The 20,093-nt window shown below is 46.3% G+C and overlaps 1 protein-coding gene across 1 annotated transcript in view; it reads left to right on the forward strand.

Moving 5' to 3' along the window:
* MED1 (mediator complex subunit 1) overlaps positions 1–20,093 on the forward strand; it is a 64,893-nt gene that overhangs the window by 39,146 nt on the left and 5,654 nt on the right. Inside the window, exons 11-16 of the mRNA XM_069751668.1 lie at positions 186–300; positions 837–961; positions 1,720–1,838; positions 2,307–2,508; positions 9,305–9,400; positions 12,503–12,608. Coding sequence (XP_069607769.1) covers positions 186–300; positions 837–961; positions 1,720–1,838; positions 2,307–2,508; positions 9,305–9,400; positions 12,503–12,608 — 763 coding nt within the window. The remainder of the gene's footprint in view (positions 1–185; positions 301–836; positions 962–1,719; positions 1,839–2,306; positions 2,509–9,304; positions 9,401–12,502; positions 12,609–20,093) is intronic.

The raw sequence follows: 20,093 nt of genomic DNA on the forward strand, positions 1-20,093 counted from the left end.
CAATGTGTGGAGTTTCACTTCTGTGGTCGCCTGTGATTTGCCACATTATTGTTGATGAATGGTGAGATTTTAGTAGAGGAATGTTTCCTGATTACGATAAAAATATTCTATTCCACATACTCTATATTACAGCGCGTGTTTGATTGAATGGGTCCTAAATTCAATATATCTTTCATATCTTCCAGTTCTCCCTCGGTCACTTGGTCTGAATGCATCGGTCACCATTGAAGCCACGACTGCAATGTACAAACTACCTATAGCTCCTCTGATCATGGGCTCACATCCCATTGACAACAAGGGGTAAGGAGACGCTCCCATCTACAGTCTGTACAGTGTTAATAGGGAAACTAGGACCAGTTTTTGCATTCAGGACTAGGTTACCTCATTTAAAACCCCATATAATTGGAGCTGTGTTTCACAATGAATGTCATGTACAAGTTAAAGAGTTTTTAGTTTCAGAAAACCCCTTTCCTTGGCTGCAGTTTGTTTTAAAAAAAAAACAAACAAAAAAAAAACCTGTGCTTTATTTACCCTCCCCAGGTCCCGCATTGACTCTCCACTGCTGCTCCCTGTGTCTGTTATTGTCTGCAGCATTGACATGACATTGACAACGCTGCCGCTACTCAGTGACCGTAGCTGCTCAGAGGCTAATGCCGTCACCTCCGGCTGTTGACATATCGTCGGCGCTGCAGACACTGACAGGCATCGGTAGCTGTGGCAGCGTGGTTTTTTTTTTTTTTTTAAGCAAACTTCGCCCAGGGATGGGTTTTCCGATCCCAGAAAAACCCTTAAAAGGTAACGTGGTTATATTACAAGTTAATGGTTTCTTTTTGCAGAACCCCATCATTCTCCGCTATCACCAACACCAACACTGTGGACCTTCCTGCCTGTTTTTTCCTTAAATTTCCACAGCCAATTCCTGTCTCCAGTGCTTTTATCCAGAAAATCCAAAACTGTACAGGTGAGCAGAGCGATGGGGATTTATCCTTCCTCACATGTAAGCCCCCCATACACGACTAATGTTGGGCTAAGCCACTGATCTCCCCACATTAGCCCCTACGCTCTAATATGTATGAACGGCAGGGTAACGGATCGTCGGGCGAGATGACCATTGGGCATGTCCAATTTCAGTTTGCCGATCACTTTGTTCTCCAGGAGATAAGCCGCCGTTAGAAATGTCTGTCTAAGGCTACTTTCACACTAGCGTTTTTTTTAATACGTCGCAATGCGTCGTTTAGGGGAAAAAACGCATCCTGCCAAGTTGTTTGCAGGATGCGTTTTTGCCCCATAGAGTAACATTACCGTCGCATTGCAACCTATTGTCACACGTCGCAACCGTCGTGCGACGGCTGCGCCGTGTTGTGGCGGACCGCCGGGGGCAGCGGATGCGTCGGAGAAATGCATCTGCTGCACCCGTTGTGCGGCGCATCAAACGCTAGCGTCGGAATCTCGGCCCGACGCAATGCGACGGGCCGAATCTGACGCTAGTGTGAAAGTAGCCTAAGGCTTTCTCATAGAGAACACAGGAACGTTGGGCTTCTGTGTATGGGAGAGATGACTGTCAACCAAGTGATGTTCCGAAGCATTGTATGTCTGACGGCCATCTAATGTGCATGGCCGGCTGTATTCCAGCAGAGATTAGTGTTCGTTATTGTATCCGTTGCCCCTTTTTACTGCTATGCACCTTGTCAGTCACACATCGTCTTGCCTTTTTTATAGGTATTCCTTTATTTGAATCCCCACCCACCTTCTCTCCTCATTATGAGCTCGTCACCCAGTTTGAGCTGGCCAAAGATAAGGAGCCATCACCTATGAGCCACAACATGCGATTCTATGCAGTATGTATTTTCAATGGCCTCTTATGGTTTTTCCTATAAGGTGTTCTCTAGGTCCTAAGGGGCCCATACATAGCTGAAAAATGTTAATCTAATGTATAAGGAGATGTCCCTATTGATCAGCTAGGGGGCAACATATTAATCGATAAGGTTCATCCACTGGGGGAACTGGTAGCAATCCCTAGAACATACTGTAGCTCTGTCTGAATGGGTCGGAAGCCAAGCTTATGCATCTCCACTCCATTCATTATGTATGGGACTGCTGGAAATTACCGAGCACAGTTATCCACTATCTCCAGCAATCCCATAAAGAAAGAATGGAGCGTACACGTTCAACCTCTGACCCATTTCGGCAGAATACCATACTTGGAATTGCTCAAAAGACCCGCAATTGATAAATTGTTCCCTATCGCATCTGGCTTGTGAATAATATTGATGGATTAAATCATGTTTTTTATGGTTTCATTGCAGTCTCTACCAGGTCAGCAGCATTGCTATTTTGTGAATAAAGATGCTCCCCTTCCTGATGGGAGATGCCTGCAGGGGACCCTACTGAGCAAGATACCGTTCCAGCACCCTGGACGGGTTCCCACCATCCTCAACCTCATCCGACATCAGATGGCTTGTAACACGCTGATTGGGAGCTGTGTGAAGCGTACTGTGGTTAAAGAGGGTACGTTACTGCCATAGGTTGCATAGAAGTACTCCCAGAAGTGCTTCTTCAAAGGTTTTGTTTTAACCCCTTTCTGCCATTAGACGTACTATTGCGTCCATGTGGGGTGGGCTTTACTTCCCAAGGACGCAATAGTACGTCATATGCGATCGGCAGCGCTCACGGGGGGAGCGCCGCCGATCGCGGCCGGGTGTCAGCTGCCTATCGCAGCTGACATCCGGCACTATGTGCCAGGAGCGGTCACGGACCGCCCCCGGCACATTAACCCCCGGCACACCGCGATCAAAGATGATCGCGATGTGCCGGCGGTGCAGGGAAGCACCGCGCAGGGAGGGGGCTCCCTGCATGCTTCCCTGAGCCCCCCGCAGCAACGCGATGTGATCGCGTTGCTGCGAGGGTCTCACCTCCCTCCGTCCCTGCTCGAGCCCCGGATCCAAGATGGCCGCGGATCCGGGTCCTGCAGGGAGGGAGGTGGCTTCACAGAGCCTGCTCAGAGCAGGCACTGTGAAGCAGCCTGCACTCCTATCAGATCGGTGATCTGACAGAGTGCTGTGCAAACTGTCAGATCACCGATCTGTGATGTCCCCCCCTGGGACAAAGTAAAAAAGTTTAAAAAAATTTTTTCAAATGTGTAAAAAAAAATTAAAAAAAATATTCCAAAATAATGAAAAAAAAAAAAAATATTATTCCCATAAATACATTTCTTTATCTAAATAAAAAAAACAAAACAATAAAAGTACACATATTTAGTATCGCCGCGTCCGTAACGGCCCGACCTATAAAACTGGCCCACTAGTTAACCCCTTCAGTAAACACCGTAAGGAAAAAAAAAAAAAAAACGAGGCAAAAAACAACGCTTTATTATCATACCGCCGAACAAAAAGTGGAATAACACGCGATCAAAAAGATGGATATAAATAACCATGGTACCGCTGAAAGCGTCATCTTGTCCCGCAAAAAACGAGCCGCCAAACAGCATCATCAGCAAAAAAAAAAAAGTTATAGTCCTGAGAATAAAGCGATGCAAAAATAATTATTTTTTCCGTAAAATAGTTTTTATCGTATAAAAGCGCCAAAACATAAAAAAAATGATATAAATGAGGTGTCGCTGTAATCGTACTGACCCGAAGAATAAAACTGCTTTATCAATTTTACCAAACACGGAACGGTATAAACGCCTCCCCCAAAAGAAATTCATGAATAGCTGTTTTTTGGTCATTCTTCCTCACAAAAATCGGAATAAAAAGCGATCAAAAAATGTCACGTGCCTGAAAATGTTACCAATAAAATCGTCAACTCGTCCCGCAAAAAACAAGACCTCACATGACTCTGTGGACCAAAATATGGAAAAATTATAGCTCTCAAAATGTGGTAACGCAAAAAATATTTTTTGCAATAAAAAGCGTCTTTCAGTGTGTGACGGCTGCCAATCATAAAAATCCGCTAAAAAACCCGCTATAAAAGTAAATGAAAAAAATTTATTTATTTCCATTTTCCCATTAGGGCTAGGGTTAGGGCTAGGGTTAGGGCTAGGGTTAGGGCTAGGGCTAGGGTTAGGGCTAGGGTTAGCATTAGGGCTAGGGTTAGGGCTAGGGTTAGGGCTAAGGTTAGGGTTAGGGCTAGGGTTAGGGCTAGGGTTGGGGTTGGGGCTACAGTTAGGGTTGGGGCTAAAGTTAGGGTTAGGGTTTGGATTACATTTGCGGTTGGGAATAGGGTTGGGATTAGGGTTAAGGGTGTGTCTGGGTTAGAGGTGTGGTTAGGGTTACCATTGGGATTAGGGTTAGGGGTGTGTTTGGATTAGGGTTTCAGTTATAATTGGGGGGTTTCCACTGTTTAGGCACATCAGGGGCTCTCCAAAAGCGACATGGCGTCCGATCTCAATTCCAGCCAATTCTGCATTGAAAAAGTAAAACGGTGCTCCTTCCCTTCCGAGCTCTCCCGTGTGCCCAAACAGGAGTTTACCCCAACATATGGGGTATCAGCGTACTCAGGACAAATTGGGCAACAACTTTTGGGGTCCAATTTCTCCTGTTACCCTTGGGAAAATACAAAACTGGGGGTTAAAAAATAATTTTTGTGGGAAAAAAAGAGATTTTTTATTTTCACAGCTCTGCGTTATAAACTGTAGTGAAACACTTGGGGGCTCAAAGTTCTCACAACACATCTAGATAAGTTCAAGGGGGGTCTAGTTTCCAACATGGGGTCACTTCAGAGGCGTAGCTAGAGCTTTTGCCGCCCGGGGCTGTTCCCGAGTTTGGCGCCCCCCCCCCATCCCCCCCCCAGCTCAATACACACAAAGGTTACCAAAAATGGTTTTCCTGTTTTGTAGAACTTAAACTGGGCCTAATGGTGTCACCCCCACATGCCACACCTGTGACTTAATACCACCACACCATGACCAGGCCACATAGTGACCGAATAATACTACATACAAGGGACAAATACCACCGCACCATTTCCAGACCACATATTACCACCACATAGTGACTGAATACTACAATACTGATCAGTAATAAAAAAAAAACCACAATACTATCACCATAAGTGCCAGTATTCACAGGAGATCTGTACTTAGTATGCAGTGTCTGTGTAGAGGTAATACAGAGATCACTGGTGACATTATACACAGGACCTCTATATAGTATACAGTGTATAGTGTCAGTGTATAGGTAACACTGACTCACCAGTGACGTCTCTAGGTGAAGTCCTTCATCTTTCATCCAGCACAGACCGCCATCATTCCTTCCAGCCAGGACTCGTTTCTGCAGGAAATAACACAGTTATCTCGAGCTCCGCTTGCAGAACACATTACTTAATTTTTCACAACTTCTACATTACACCACATGAAGAAAAAAAGGTGATATAGTGTCACTCTGCACAGTAACAGGACCGCCCCCCCATTTAAAACAGTATACTCAAAAAATAAAATAAATACATCACTGCAGTAACAATATCCCTTAATTATCCCCTATGGTAATAATATTCCCCACCCTGGCCCCGTTTATCTCATTCCTGGCTCCAGCCATATGTTGTCGTATCCTGCCCTCATGAGTATCCATTCTACCCCATATGATCTCCCCATCCTGCCCCACCAGCCTCCATCGTATCCGTCCTGCCCCATGATCCAATCCTGCCCCGTGTCTCCAATCATGCCCCGTATCTACATTCTGCCCATGCCTCAAGTCCTGCCCCCAGTGTGTCCAGCATATTACCCCCATGTTGTCCAGCAATCTGCCCCAGTGTGTCCAGCATATTACCCCCAGTGTGTCCAGCAGTCTGCCCCAGTGTGTCCAGCATATTACCCCCAGTGTCCAGCATTGCCCCAGTGTGTCCAGTATATTACCCCCAGTGTGTCCAGCAATCTGCCCCAGTGTCCAGCATTGCCCCAGTGTGTCCAGAAGTCTGCCCCAGGGTCTCCAGCATTGCCTCAATGTGTCCAGAAATCTGCCCCAGGGTCTCCAGTATTGCCCCAGTGTGTCCAGCAATCTGCCCCAGGGTCTCCAGTATTGCCCCAGTGTGTCCAGCATTCTGCCCCATAGTCTCCTGTACTGCCCCAGTGTGTCCAGCATTCTGCCCCATGGTCTCCAGTATTGCCCCAGTGTGTCCAGCAATCTGCCCCATGGTCTCCAGTATTGCCCCAGTATGTCCAGAAGTCTGCCCCAGGGTCTCCAGCATTGCCTCAATGTGTCCTGAGATCTGCCCCATGGTCTCCAGTATTCAGTGTGTCCAGCATTCTGCCCCATAGTCTCCTGTACTGCCCCAGTGTGTCCAGCATTCTGCCCCATGGTCTCCAGTATTGCCCCAGTGTGTCCAGCATTCTGCCCCATGGTCTCCAGTATTGCCCCAGTGTGTCCAGCATTCTGCCCCATGGTCTCCAGTATTGCCCCAGTGTGTCCAGCATTCTGCCCCATGGTCTCCAGTATTGCCCCAGTGTGTCCAGCATTCTGCCCCATGGTCTCCAGTATTGCCCCAGTGTGTCCAGCAATCTGCCCCATAGTCTCCTGTATTGCCCCAGTGTGTCCAGCAATCTGCCCCATGGTCTCCTGTATTGCCCCAGTGTGTCCAGCAATCTGCCCCATGGTCTCCTGTATTGCCCCAGTGTGTCCAGCAATCTGCCCCATGGTCTCCTGTATTGCCCCAGTGTGTCCAGCAATCTGCCCCATGGTCTCCTGTATTGCCCCAGTGTGTCCAGCATTCTGCCCCATGGTCTCCAGCATTGCCCCAACCCCAGACAGTCAGAAATAAAGAAAAAAAAAAAAAAGTAAAATCCTCACCTCTCCCGTTCCAGGCGCAGGTCCGGTGCAGTCAGCGTCTCTCCGGCTCTGCGACGCTCAGGACAGAGAGGCAGAGCGGCGCGCACAGTAGTGACGTCATCGCGCCCTCTGCTCTGAGACGTCGCAGAGTCAGAGGACGCTGAAGCCGCAGGAACCAGGAGAGGTGAGTATTAGAGCGGGGGGCGGGGGCGGGACCCGGGGGTGGGGGGAGCTGGCCCTGGTCGTGGCGGCGGACGGCGCCGCCCGAAGATTTAAAGGGGCGTCTTTTTTTTTTTTTTTTTATCTTCTTCTCCTGCAGCGCCGGCCGCCCCCAGCATTGTGCCGCCCGGGGCGGACCGCACCCCCCGCACCCCCCTTCCTACGCCACTGGGTCACTTGTGGGGGTTTCTACTGTTTAGGTATATTAGGGGCGCTGCAAACGCAATGTGACGCCTGCAGACCATTCCATCTAAGTCTGCATTCCAAATGGCGCTCCTTCCCTTCCGAGCCCTCCCATGCGCCCAAACGCTGGTTCTCCCCCACATATAGGGTATCAGCGCACTCAGGACAAATTGCACAACAACTTTTGGGGTCCAATTTCTCCTGTTACCCTCAGGAAAATACAAAACTGGGGGCTAAAAAATTATTTTTGTGGGAAAAAATTTTTGTTTTATTTTTACGGCTCTGCATTATAAACTTCTGTGAAGCTCTTATTGGGTCAAAGTGCTCACCACACATCTAGATAAGTTCCTTAGGGGGTCTACTTTTCAAAATGGTGTCACTTGTGGGGGGTTTCAATGTTTAGGTACATCAGTGGCTCTCCAAACGCAACATGGCGTCCCATCTCAATTCCTGTCAATTTTGCATTGAAAGGTCAAACGGCGCTCCTTCCCTTCCGAGCTCTCCCATGCGCCCAAACAATGGTTTACCCCCACATATGGGGTATCAGAGTACTCTGGACAAATTGTGCCACAACGTTTGTGGTCCAATTTCTTCTCTTACCATTGGGAAAATAAAAAATTGGGGGTGAAAAGATAATTTTTGTGAAAAAAAATGATTTTTTATTTTTACTGTTCTGCATTATAAACTTCTGTGAAGCACTTGGTGGGTCAAAGTGCTCACCACACCTCTAGATAAGTTCATTAGGGGGTCTACTTTCCAAAATGGTGTCACTTGTGGGGGGTTTCAATGTTTAGGCACATCAGTGGCTCTCCAAACGCAACATGGCGTCCCATCTCAATTCCAGTCAATTTTGCATTGAAAAGTCAAATGGCGCTCCTTCCCTTCCGAGCTCTGCCATGCGCCCAAACTGTGGTTGACCCCCACATATGGGGTATCAGCGTACTCAGGACAAATTGTACAACAACGTTTGGGGTCCATTTTCTCCTGTAACCCTTGGTAAAATAAAACAAATTGGAGCTGAAGTAAATTTTTTGTGAAAAAAAGTTAAATGTTAATTTTTATTTAAACATTCCAAAAATTCCTGTGAAGCACCTGAAGGGTTAATAAACTTCTTGAATGTGGTTTTGAGAACCTTGAGGGGTGCAGTTTTTAGAATGGTGTCACACTTGGGTATTTTCTATCATATAGACCCCTCAAAATGACTTCAAATGAGATGTGGTCCCTAAAATAAAATGGTGTTGTAAAAATGAGAAATTGCTGGTCAACTTTTAACCCTTATAACTCCCTAACAAAAAAAATTTTGGTTCCAAAATTGTGCTGATGTAAAGTAGACATGTGGAAAATGTTACTTATTAAGTATTTTGTGTGACATATCTCTGTGATTTAATTGCATAAAAATTCGTGACATATCTCTGTGATTTAATTGCATAAAAATTCAAAGTTGGAAAATTGCGAAATTTTCAAAATTTTCGCCAAATTTCCATTTTTTTCACAAATAAACGCAGGTAATATCAAAGAAATTTTACCACTATCATGAAGTACAATATGTCACGAGAAAACAATGTCAGAATCACCGGGATCCGTTGAAGCGTTCCAGAGTTATAACCTCATAAAGGGACAGTGGACAGAATTGTAAAAATTGGCCCGGTCCATAACGTGCAAACCACCCTTGGGGGTAAAGGGGTTAATATTATAGTTCATATTATTGGTGTCCTAAAAAGTCCAGTATGACATGTTTTTATCACGGTCACATATCAACAATCCATTACAAACCCAGTTATACTTTATAATGCAATTTTATTGTTATGATTTATGTTGTCATCTAAAGCTAGATAATAAATATATATACACACACACACACACATATATATATATATATATATATATATATATATATATATATATTTATTTATATATATATTTATAAAATTGGAATTGCCTTTTTTAACATGCACCAGAAATTAGACCTTGTTAGTATTAGAAATACAGGATCTTCTCTTTTTCCAGCTTTTAGGACCTCCCAAGGGAGTTGTCACAAATAATTCTAATGCGGTAGATGGGTACCAGGTGCAAGCACTTGAATTAGCCCTAAAAATTGTACACATTTTGCTATATTAATTTCTTTTTTGTCTGCTCTTTAGATTGCCCTAACCTTTTGCAGTTTGAGGTTTCGCCCCTCTCGGACTCCTGTATCAGCATCTCATTTCAGCATCCGGTTAATGACTCTTTGGTCTGTGGTAAGTATTTCTTGGGCCTTGGAAAGGTTGGGAGGAGTAAACTGATATAGGAGGCAAATTGTAGTACCCATACGGAAATATGTTTGGCTTTTTTAATTGACCCGTATCTATTATACAATTTCTACTTAAATTTTATATTGTTACCTTGTTTTGCAGTGCCCTCTGTTGTAGAGCTGTTTAGGTAGAAATGTAGAATTGCAGATCAGCTTCCGTTAAGAGTGCTATCTCAGAATGTAATGTGTTTTTCTTTTTGGAAATCACAGTACCTACACACCCTAGAATATATGGGACTATGTATAAATTAATGTACGGTAATATGGATCTCTTTAGTCACCTTTCTTGTCTTGGTGTCCGCATGTTTTGCAACACTGAAGAAAGTGAGCAGTCCTGCAAGACCCGACATGTGAATGCTGACTTTCCAGAATCCCTGCCTGTAACATCAGTGATAGTCCCACCACCATCTTGTTGACGATCTAAAGCGCAATTTCAGCTATGGCCCCAAACATGGCTGATGAGTATTTACTTATAGTTTAATGGGGTTTTCCGGGGTAAAGGTACATTTCTGCAGTCAGTCTAACAGTGCACCCTATGCACACTGTCAGGAATCTGCTCTGTTGCCTGTTTGAATGGTCATCAAGTAACCACTGACATTCGGTTTGTATACTAACATCCACTTGACGACACTCCTCATCCGCTTTTCTCTGAACATTTAGAGAAGCTGGAAAAGTTGCTAGTCTGCACGTGCCCGCCAGTATGCAAGTCTCATGTGAGCAGAGTCCCGACAGTGTGCATATGGCATTCTGTGAAGATTCAGCAGTCAACAGATTGCAGATGTTTAGGTTTGGCCTATAAAACCCTATTAATCTTCAGTATACGGTTCACACGGAAAATCCTCACTGTGTGACATTAAGTCATGATTTTACACAGATAGTGAAAGATAACCTTTCATAGCATATGGTATTTCTCCACACACTCAACTGGAAGCTAAAGATCTACCGGTGGAGATTATGATTAGTAATGAGGACTAAACATAGTAACATAGTTAGTAAGGCCGAAAAAAGACATTTGTCCATCCAGTTCAGCCTATATTCCATCATAATAAATCCCCAGATCTATGTCCTTCTACAGAACCTAATAATTGTATGATACAATATTGTTCTGCTCCAGGAAGACATCCAGGCCTCTCTTGAACCCCTCGACTGAGTTCGCCATCACCACCTCCTCAGGCAAGCAATTCCAGATTCTCACCGCCCTAACAGTAAAGAATCCTCTTCTATGTTGGTGGAAAAACCTTCTCTCCTCCAGACGCAAAGAATGCCCCCTTGTGCCCGTCACCTTCCTTGGCATAAACAGATCCTCAGCGAGATATTTGTATTGTCCCCTTATATACTTATACATGGTTATTAGATCGCCCCTCAGTCGTCTTTTTTCTAGACTAAATAATCCTAATTTCGCTAATCTATCTGGGTATTGTAGTTCTCCCATCCCCTTTATTAATTTTGTTGCCCTCCTTTGTACTCTCTCTAGTTCCATTATATCCTTCCTGAGCACCGGTGCCCAAAACTGGACAAAACTGGAAACAAACGCTATAATAAAGTTACTTTGGAAGTGATTGCTCTTTTTAGTTTATTAAAGGGATTAAAATTCTACCTGTGATTGGTATATTAAAATATGACAAATGAAACAATACTCCGCCTACCGGCGATTACATAAATCCAGCTCAGGCTGCTCCAGAAGGGAGACATCTCCATTTCAGCAGAAGCAGGACCGCTGCGGCCATTGATCGGCTGCAGTGGTCTGGTGACTTCTGCATATCATTGAGCGGCCTGTGCTGGATCCAGGTAAGTGTCAGCTGGAAACTATTGCTCCATTTGTTTAACTAAGAATCTCAGGTGTTCGTAGAATGAACCTATATCTATACAGCTCTAGCACTCGATATCCCCTTGAAATACCATATTGTGTCATTGTAGCCAAACCGTCCATACAATTTTAGTAGCTGTCCATGCACTATATGGATATTCCAAGTGCTCAGAAGCGCTGTTCATACTCAAAGGGGGGAGGGGTCTTCTGCACGACATCCCATCTATGACCTCCATGCTCTGTATTAGGGCATATGGACAGGTTATCTTTATCCTACAAACCAATGTGAGGAGTTTTCTTGTGGTGCCATTGGTGATTCCAAAAGCCTGTGTACTGTAATGGTTTTTAGACTTTGGTGGTGTCCCTGTATAATACAGAAGATGGAGTGCATAACTAGAAGTCATTGTTCACTGTACCCCTGCCTGCCTAGGCAATGGGGGGTTTCTTGTCGGTATTTTACTATTCTCAGTAAAGCTGGCCATAGACATTATAATCGACTGAACACCACGTGGATGGCTGGCAGCAATCTTCCACCGAACTCAACATCACTCCCATACATATGTGTCCTCAATATGAAAAGGGCTGTAAGCCTCTGCCAGACACCTCCGATGGTGGCTTGTTTTCCTGAAAAAAAAGTCAGACATATTGAAACCAGACTGGCCAATTGTCGTTAATAGCATTGGGGAACCCAGGACCGTGGGTTTTTGACCTGCCACTATAGGGCTAGACACTAAGTGGAAAAAAATGTTTTGTTTTGCTTGGTGGGTTATTTCCTCTCCTCAGACACTAGACAGCTCAGTTTATTGTCAAAGCCGGTAGCAGAGTAACCCGAACCAGAAATCTCTAAAATAAAAACAACCAAGATCCAACATGACCTGAACCTGGGGAAGAACAACACAATGGCCAGAAGAAAGCCATGTGTCCTCCAATGTATTCAACCAGGCAGATCTGATGCTTTTTTCACCTAGGGTTGAGTCTCCTACTGGCAGAGATTATAACCACCATCCTGTGTCCCCCAATGTATTCAACAAGAAATAATTTTTTCAGTGAGTACAAAATTCCAAATATTTTCCTCGTGTGCTATCAGTGGAGAGTCGTGAGGCCCCTGACGTGTTCAGTCCTGCCAGTGTTGGGGGCTGAGCCCATGTCCATCTAATGTGTATGGACATCTGAAGCCATTGTAGACATGATATAATCATCACTTTATTACCCTATCACTGATTGACATTGCTTTCCATGCAGTTGTAATGGACGTTCAGGATTCCACCCATGTATCCTGCAAGCTGTACAAAGGTCTGTCTGACGCTCTCATCTGTACGGACGATTTCATCACTAAAGTGGTTCAGCGGTAAGTTATTACTATGCCAGCGTCCTTTGTATTGCATGTACATAGCAGCTGAGATTTATCCCTTAGTGAATGTGAAGTTTATTCTTTATTTTTGTTAAGAATTGTCATGGAGTCCTGCAGCAGTCGATGTTGATAGGGGTCACTACGGCTGATGCTGTTACTGGTGGGCTTTATGTCCAGTTCTGTTATTTGTGAAGACTTCTTAAAAGAAGCAATCAAGGCTACAATGTCAGGAAGCATATACAGTGTTTTGCCTTATCAGACACACCTTACCGTAAGATGCACCTCAGATTGAGACAGCAGAAAATAGGAAAAGCATTTTTCTTAATAATTTAGCTTCCATGGTGTAAAGTGGAGGGGTTATTATCACTTATTTCTCCTACGCCTCATTGGGGGACACAGACCGTGGGTGTATGCTGCTGCCACTAGGAGGCTGACACTAAGGCTACTTTCACACTTGCGTTTTTCAGCTTCCGTCACAATCCGTCGTTTTTTGAGAATGCAGGATCCTGCATTTTCCCATAGACTTGTATTAGCGACGGATTGTAACATATGGCCGTCCGTCGTGCACTAGATGCGTCGCGTTTTGGCGACCGTCGGCACGAAAAAACGTTCAAGGGGAACGTTTTTTCGTACATCGGGTCCGCCATTTCCTACCGCACATGCGCGGCCAGAACTCCGCCCCCTCCTCCCCGGGACTTTACAGTGGGCTGCGGATGCGTTGAAAAACTGCATCCGCTGCCCACGTTGTGCCAATATTTTCACAACGTGCGTCGGTACGTCGCGCCGACGCATAGCGAAGGCCCCGTACCGACGCAAGTGTGAAAGTAGCCTAAGTGATACAAAGAAAGTTTTCTCCTCCCCTGCAGTATACACCCTCCTGCTGGCTCTCAGCTAACCAGTGCTTGCTTAGTGTGTGTAGGAGGCACATGGGTCTGGTTCAGACCCCAACGTTTTTATTTTATTTTTTACTTTTCTGTAAATTTTTATTTTTTAATTAACAGAGTGAAGGGGGCGACGGATCGTTTCAAGGTTCCGATCTCCCCCTAATCATTAACAGGCGAGCACGGCGAGTATACCTCCCCGTACCCTCTCCTGCGACGTTGGAAGCCATGCCTGAGCTCACTTCAGGGGCGACGGTTCCTTCACGGTCCCAATCTCCCCACACCAGCAACAGGTGACCACATGGAGTGTCACCTCCATGTATCCTCTCCTGGAGCCAGGCCTATAGCCAGACAACTGGCCCTGTCCACCCGGGACTGAACTCCGTGGATGTACAGTGACCCCTCTCTATGGCGTCCGAGCAGCCCCCACTGTCCCACCACTGTGAAAGCGGATTGCACAAGGAGGCGGACGGTTCCTCTCCACCTCCCTAACAAACGGATGGTGGATTGAGGTTTATCCCTTTATCTATCCCTGCACCTGCAGCAGAACAGTAGAGTGTGCGCACTTCCTCGGTGCTGAAACCCAGTCATCACGGTGGCTCCATGCCGAGACGCGCACCGATGGTGATTGGATCCAGTCAGCGATGGGCCTCTGCAGTGGGATATTCAGATGTTGACAGGCAGCCTCAGCTTCCCTGTGGCCCACCTCCCTGAGGTAACGCCCCGGCAGGCTGCAAAAATTTAGCCCCCGGCTTCGGCCGATGTGTAGGCCGCATTCTGGAAGCCGCGTTCGCACTAAGGCGGCTCCGCCCACCTTCTCCGGCACTTCTTCCCTGGCACGGGAGCGATCGCTTCCCTCAGCAACGCTGGTATTGGTCACGCCAGCTGCAGTAATTTAGGCCCTGGCTTGGGCCTATTCATGGAAGTCAAGAGGCTCTGCCCACATAGCGTCTGTGGCTCCGCCCCCCGAATTGGCACCTCTCGCTCTCTGCGAGACTTTACCACCTCTGCAACTCCGGTGGCCATCTTGGTCCACCCTGCCAGCACACACACACACACACACACACACACACACACACACACACACGGGCTATGGTTTTGTATTAAAGGGGCACAACGACTCTGCATCCGGGTAAGGAAGTACTGCTGTCTTCCCTTGAATCTTCCCTCTGTACTTAACATGACCAGTATTTCCTGCCACATGACCAGTATTCCCTGGTCCTAAAGGCGCATGACCAGTATTACCCTGTCTTAAATGCGCATGACCAGTATTCCCTGGTCCTAAAGGCACATGACCAGTATTCCCCAGTATTAAAGGTGCATGACCAGTATTACCTGGTCATAAAGGCACATGACAGTATTCCTGGTCTTAAAGGCACATGACCAGGATTACCCAGTCTTAAAGGCACATGACCAGTATTCCTGGTCTTAAAGCCACATGACCAGTATTCCTGGTCTTAAAGGCACATGACCAGTATTTTCTGGTCTTAAAGCCGTCGGCTAGCAGGGGCCACAAGTATTCTAGAAACGTACACACGCCTAGAGAACGGTAGTTTCATTTCCTGATCCCTCACCAATGATTTGCTGAGAACAAGTCTCTGAATATGGATCGGATATTGCCTTGGTTCTGGACTCACCAGAACTTCAGAAAAGGATGGATTTGTCTATTAATATCATCAACCAATCATGTGGTGTCCCTCATGAGGAAACTAAACTCCCTCGCAGAGCATTTGCCATTCACCCGGACAGGGAGAGTCCGGATAAGCGATCCACTGGACAGAAACCTCTGCAAGCGCGGTATCCTTTTTCAGCCAATATGCAAACACGCGGGGTGTCCACTCCACGTATACCCACCTAAGACGTGAGATGCCATGCCTGGTCTGATTCTTAAGGACGACGGGTCCTTTTAAAGGACACCGATCTCCCCACACCAGCAATAGACGAGCACATGGAGTGTCGCCTCCATGTATCCTCTTCTACAGCCAGGCCTAACGCCGGACAACCAGCCCTGTCCACCCAGGGACCTTAACTCTGTGGATGTACAGAGGCTCCTTTTTTTGGCGTCCGAACACACCCTCTGCATTTCCACTATTTAGCAGATGATGCAAGAAGGCAGACGATCCCTTTCCACTTCCCTGTTAAGAGGATGGTGGATCGAGGGTTCATCATTTTAACTCCGCACAGTCAAAAAAGAACGGCGATAGTAAGAGACGTTTTTTTCCTCCTGCATGCAGCCGTTCATTCTGCCACTTGGCATATTAACCGGGTAGAATCTCCTGTGGTATACCTACCAGTATCCCTACCCGATGGATCATCAATTAAAAATACAACCGACTGTCAGATAGTAAATATAGTTTGTTCCGTTTTGCGGGCTCCAGTTCAGCGCTCTACCCTTTTTTAACCGCCGCATGTGTTGCTAGAGCAATGGTCTCTTGGTCAGAGACCTTAACTATTTTGATTTCCTATAGACCCAACCAGCAGCGGATCAGTTGTCCAGGATGATCTAGATCTAAGGGATCTTGGTTCCAAAATGGGGACCGAAAAGGAAGACCGACCCTGAACCTCAAACTTCAACCAAGCTTGACAAGGTCCCCCTTCTTCGGATGGAGTTCCCCCACTCAGCCTTTACTTCAACTGAAAAAGGTGGAGCTTCTGGCATCCATCGACATTCGGGATGCTTACCTTCACATTCCTATGTTTTTTCCTCTTCAAAATTACTTCGCTTTCCCTTTCGCGAACAGCATTTTCAAATCACAACCTTGTCCTTTGGCCTTGCTACCGCACCCAGAGTGTACGCAAGGGTTATGGGGCTGTCATGTTCCTCTTGCACTCAAGATTCAAGATTCAAAGAAGCTTTATTGGCAGGACCAAATACACATCAGTTTTGCCAAAGCAAGTGTATAGAGGCAATAGGGATAGGGACTGAGGGGATGTTGGGTAGGAGCTGTGGGGGGAGGTGGATGGGGCAGATCCAGGTTGGGGGCTATAGTCCATGGCATAGGGGAGGTGGATGGGGCAGATCCAGGTTGGGGGCTATAGTCCATGGCATAGGGGAGGTGGATGGGGCAGGTTCAGGTTGGGGGCTATAGTCCATGGCATAGGGGAGGTGGATGGGGCAGGTCCATTGTGGGGGCTATAGTCCATGGCATAGGGGAGGTGGATGGGGCAGATCCAGGTTGGGGGCTATAGTCCATGGCACTCTAGAGGCGTGGTCGTCCTGCCCTACCTGGTCGACTTTCTAGCCGCTCCTTCATCCCGGCGCTGAGTCGTCTATATCTCTTGCTATACCCTCTCTCTCCTAGGCTGGCAGCTAAACTTTAGACAAGTTTTTTCCTCATTTCCAGCCCAGCAGATATCCTTTTTGAGGATGATCCTGGAATCTTCCAGAAGTTTGGTGATTCTCCCTTGAGACAAGGCCGTGGCCCTTCAACAGGGTGCTCGCGCACTTGTTCACTCATCCCCTCATTCCATTCGATTTGCTAGGAGTGTTCTGAGGAAAGCTGGTGACGACAATGGAAGTGGTTTCCTTCGCTCCTCTCGTTTTCTGCAGGTCAATCAGGCTTTCAGAGGGTAGTCTCTGAGCTCCTTCCTTATCCACGGAAGATCCTTTCTCCCAGTTATTAGTGACTACCAATGCCAGTCCTCTCCTCCTGATCATTGTTCTGGGGATCCGAACGGTACAGCTAGTTCTACAGCAGGTCCACTGCCTTCTGGCGGGTCACCGCATCCGATTCAATCGGACAATCCCACGTCTGTGCCATACGTCAATCGTCTAGCAGGTACCCTCGGTCAGGCGTCGTGGCCGAGGTACCTCACATTCTCTGATGGGCCACAATCTATCATCTTGTGATCTCGGCACTATACATCTCAGGTGTAGTACTCTGGGCAGCGGACGCCGTCAGGGTCCCGCCTCATGTGAGTGGGAACTTCACCTGGAAGTCTTCCATTCGATCCGTCGTCTCTGGAGCACCTGCACAGGCGTACTATGTCTGCCCTGTTGAGGGCAGAGCAAAGTACTGCAGTTCTCAGGCGCCGGGCCTCTCTGATTTTTCCTGGCGCCTGCTCACTGCAGTACTTTTCTCTGCCCTCAACAGGGCACACATAGTACGCCTGCGCAGGGGCTGCAGCGTGAAGACAAGAAGAGGACGTCATCGTAAGATAGGAGGCCCCGGACCGGACCGTGACACCCTGGTGAGTATAATATAACTTGTTTTTCTTCTCTTTCAGGTTACATCGGGGGCTTATCTACAGCATTACAGAATGCTGTAGATAAGCCCCTGATGCCGGTGGCCTTAGCTTATAGGCGAATTTTGGGGTGACAGATTCTCTATAAAGAGTAAGTCTAATAGTCCAAAAAACTCTGTAATTTCCTCCAGAGCCATAACTGTAGGGAGAGCCAAGGTATCAGTATTATATAAGGCGCAGGTTTGCATTGTATTAAATAACGTTTCCATTATAATGTTGCTGTGATGTCATTTGAAGCTCTTTCTTCAATTAAAGGGGCTGATGTCTCCTCCACCCATACCTGCCACAAAATCTCCACAGCCCTGGAGTTCAGTATTATAGTAATTGCTAATGGTGTATTTACACTGAAAGATTACAGCTAACAATTGTTCCTAGGAACGCTCATTTCACCATAGTCATCCAGTGTAAACAGGCTGCCGATCACCAGATGAATGAACAAAACGCTCGTTCGTCTGGTGAAATAATCGTGTGTGCTGCACAAAAGATCATCGTTCTCGGTTCACATCTTCAGTGTAAACTGGACTTGCACTAAAAAGAAGAATGACATCTATTTATTACAGATCGCTCTGTACCAATCATTAAATGCGGTCTGCCTGTGTAAACAAGCTTTTAAAGGTAATCTGTCAGCAGGTTTTTGCTATGTAATCTGAGGGCAGCATTATGTAGGGGCTGAGAAACTGATTTCAACAACCAAACTTATTAGGATATGTGCACACCGTCAGTAAACGCTGCGGGTTGGACGCTGCGTGCTTCTGCAGCGTCCAACACGGCAATGGCCAAATATTACAGCATAGTGGATGGGATTTTAAGAAATCCTATCTCCACTATGCGTGCACAGATGCCCATGGCTTACCTGCGGAGACAGACATGTGACGCATCTTTCCAGACCGCAGCATGTCTATTTCTCTTGCGGACACTAGCAAGAATGTATTGGACGCGGTGAATTTGCACGGTTCAGTGAACACATGCGGATTCGCCTGCAGTGGTTTGGACACAGCGAACATGCGCTGCATTCAAAGCGCTGCCACTTCCGGAGCGTGGGCACATAGCCTTAGGCTGTGTGCTGTTGTTTCAATACAATGAGAGTTTTATCAGCAGTAGATTATCATTGCCCATACTTGTGCCCGCGTGAGACCTGGTCCACCTCCATTGATTAGCAGCTTATTGTTAATAAACAGAAAACTGCTAATCAGTGTTGGAGGAGTGGTGTTAGGTTTCTGAACCCCGTTACAGCTACCTCACACAGTAAACTAAGTGATACATCGCTGGAATCGGGGATTCTATCTCTACATTACGCTGCTCTCAGATGGGCAGATGGCGTAGCATAAATCTGGTGACAGATTCCATTTAAATGATAACTGATCGGTAAATATTTTCAATTTGGCAATTGTATAATTCCACAAATCAGTTAATGCCCACCTTAAAGAATCGGAGGGTCAAAGGAGCCATCAAACTGAAGGAAGAGGGCAAGGCTTTTCACTCCAGGACACACAATTATTCTGTTTCTCAGCCCTCTAATCCTAGCGTCCTGACAATTTCAGGTCCATTCAAAGGGGTTGGCCACTTAATCTTTATTCTAGCAAATAAGTTGGGGGCATGATTTTTTAGTGGGACCTAATAATCTATAAGTATGACAGGTTCTCCTCCTGCACTTATTAGTGAGGGCTTTCCACCATCCTGGCACAAAATGGCAGCTAATGGAGGAGCATCTGACCAGACCTGACCATTGGCCTACTCCAATTAAAAAATAGCTTTAAAAAAATGAGTGTTTTTTCAATTGGAGGAGACAAACCAGCAATTCCGATGAGAACAACCTCGCTGTGCAGACTGTAAGGAAGGCGGCTGCAGCAAGTGCAGGAGGAGAACCTGTCATACGTATATATTAGTCACCAACACATCTGTTAAAAGAAAAGTACCAACAATTAGGAATGATTAGATTGCTGCTCTGTATCCCTCATCTACTCTGTGCCGCTCCCAGGAAGTCTTAGTCTAGTGAGTTCAGTGCTCAGACCTGAATTACACGAGATGTGTTCTTTACATGGAATTTATTGTTTGTGACGCCCCGACTGTCACTGTAGTAGGAGATCTGCACGCGTTGCTGCTTGGAAAAACAATGGATTGTTTTTTCATGACAACCCATAAATTACCTTAAGAAATGTCAAGGTGAAAAATGAATTATGTTCCCTCTTGGGATTGGTATTTATGACCTGCAGGATGTCGGAGCCATGCTCTATTACTAAATGACATTCCGTTCTTGTTGCTCACCAGACAGTAATGCCGAAAAAGGGTGTTATACAGGTTTATCCTGAGCGATGGAAAGCGTCCGCCTTCCCTGCCTTAATAATATGTTATATTA

This window comes from Ranitomeya imitator, chromosome 2 (assembly GCF_032444005.1).
Source record: "Ranitomeya imitator isolate aRanImi1 chromosome 2, aRanImi1.pri, whole genome shotgun sequence".
Taxonomy (NCBI): domain Eukaryota; kingdom Metazoa; phylum Chordata; class Amphibia; order Anura; family Dendrobatidae; genus Ranitomeya; species Ranitomeya imitator.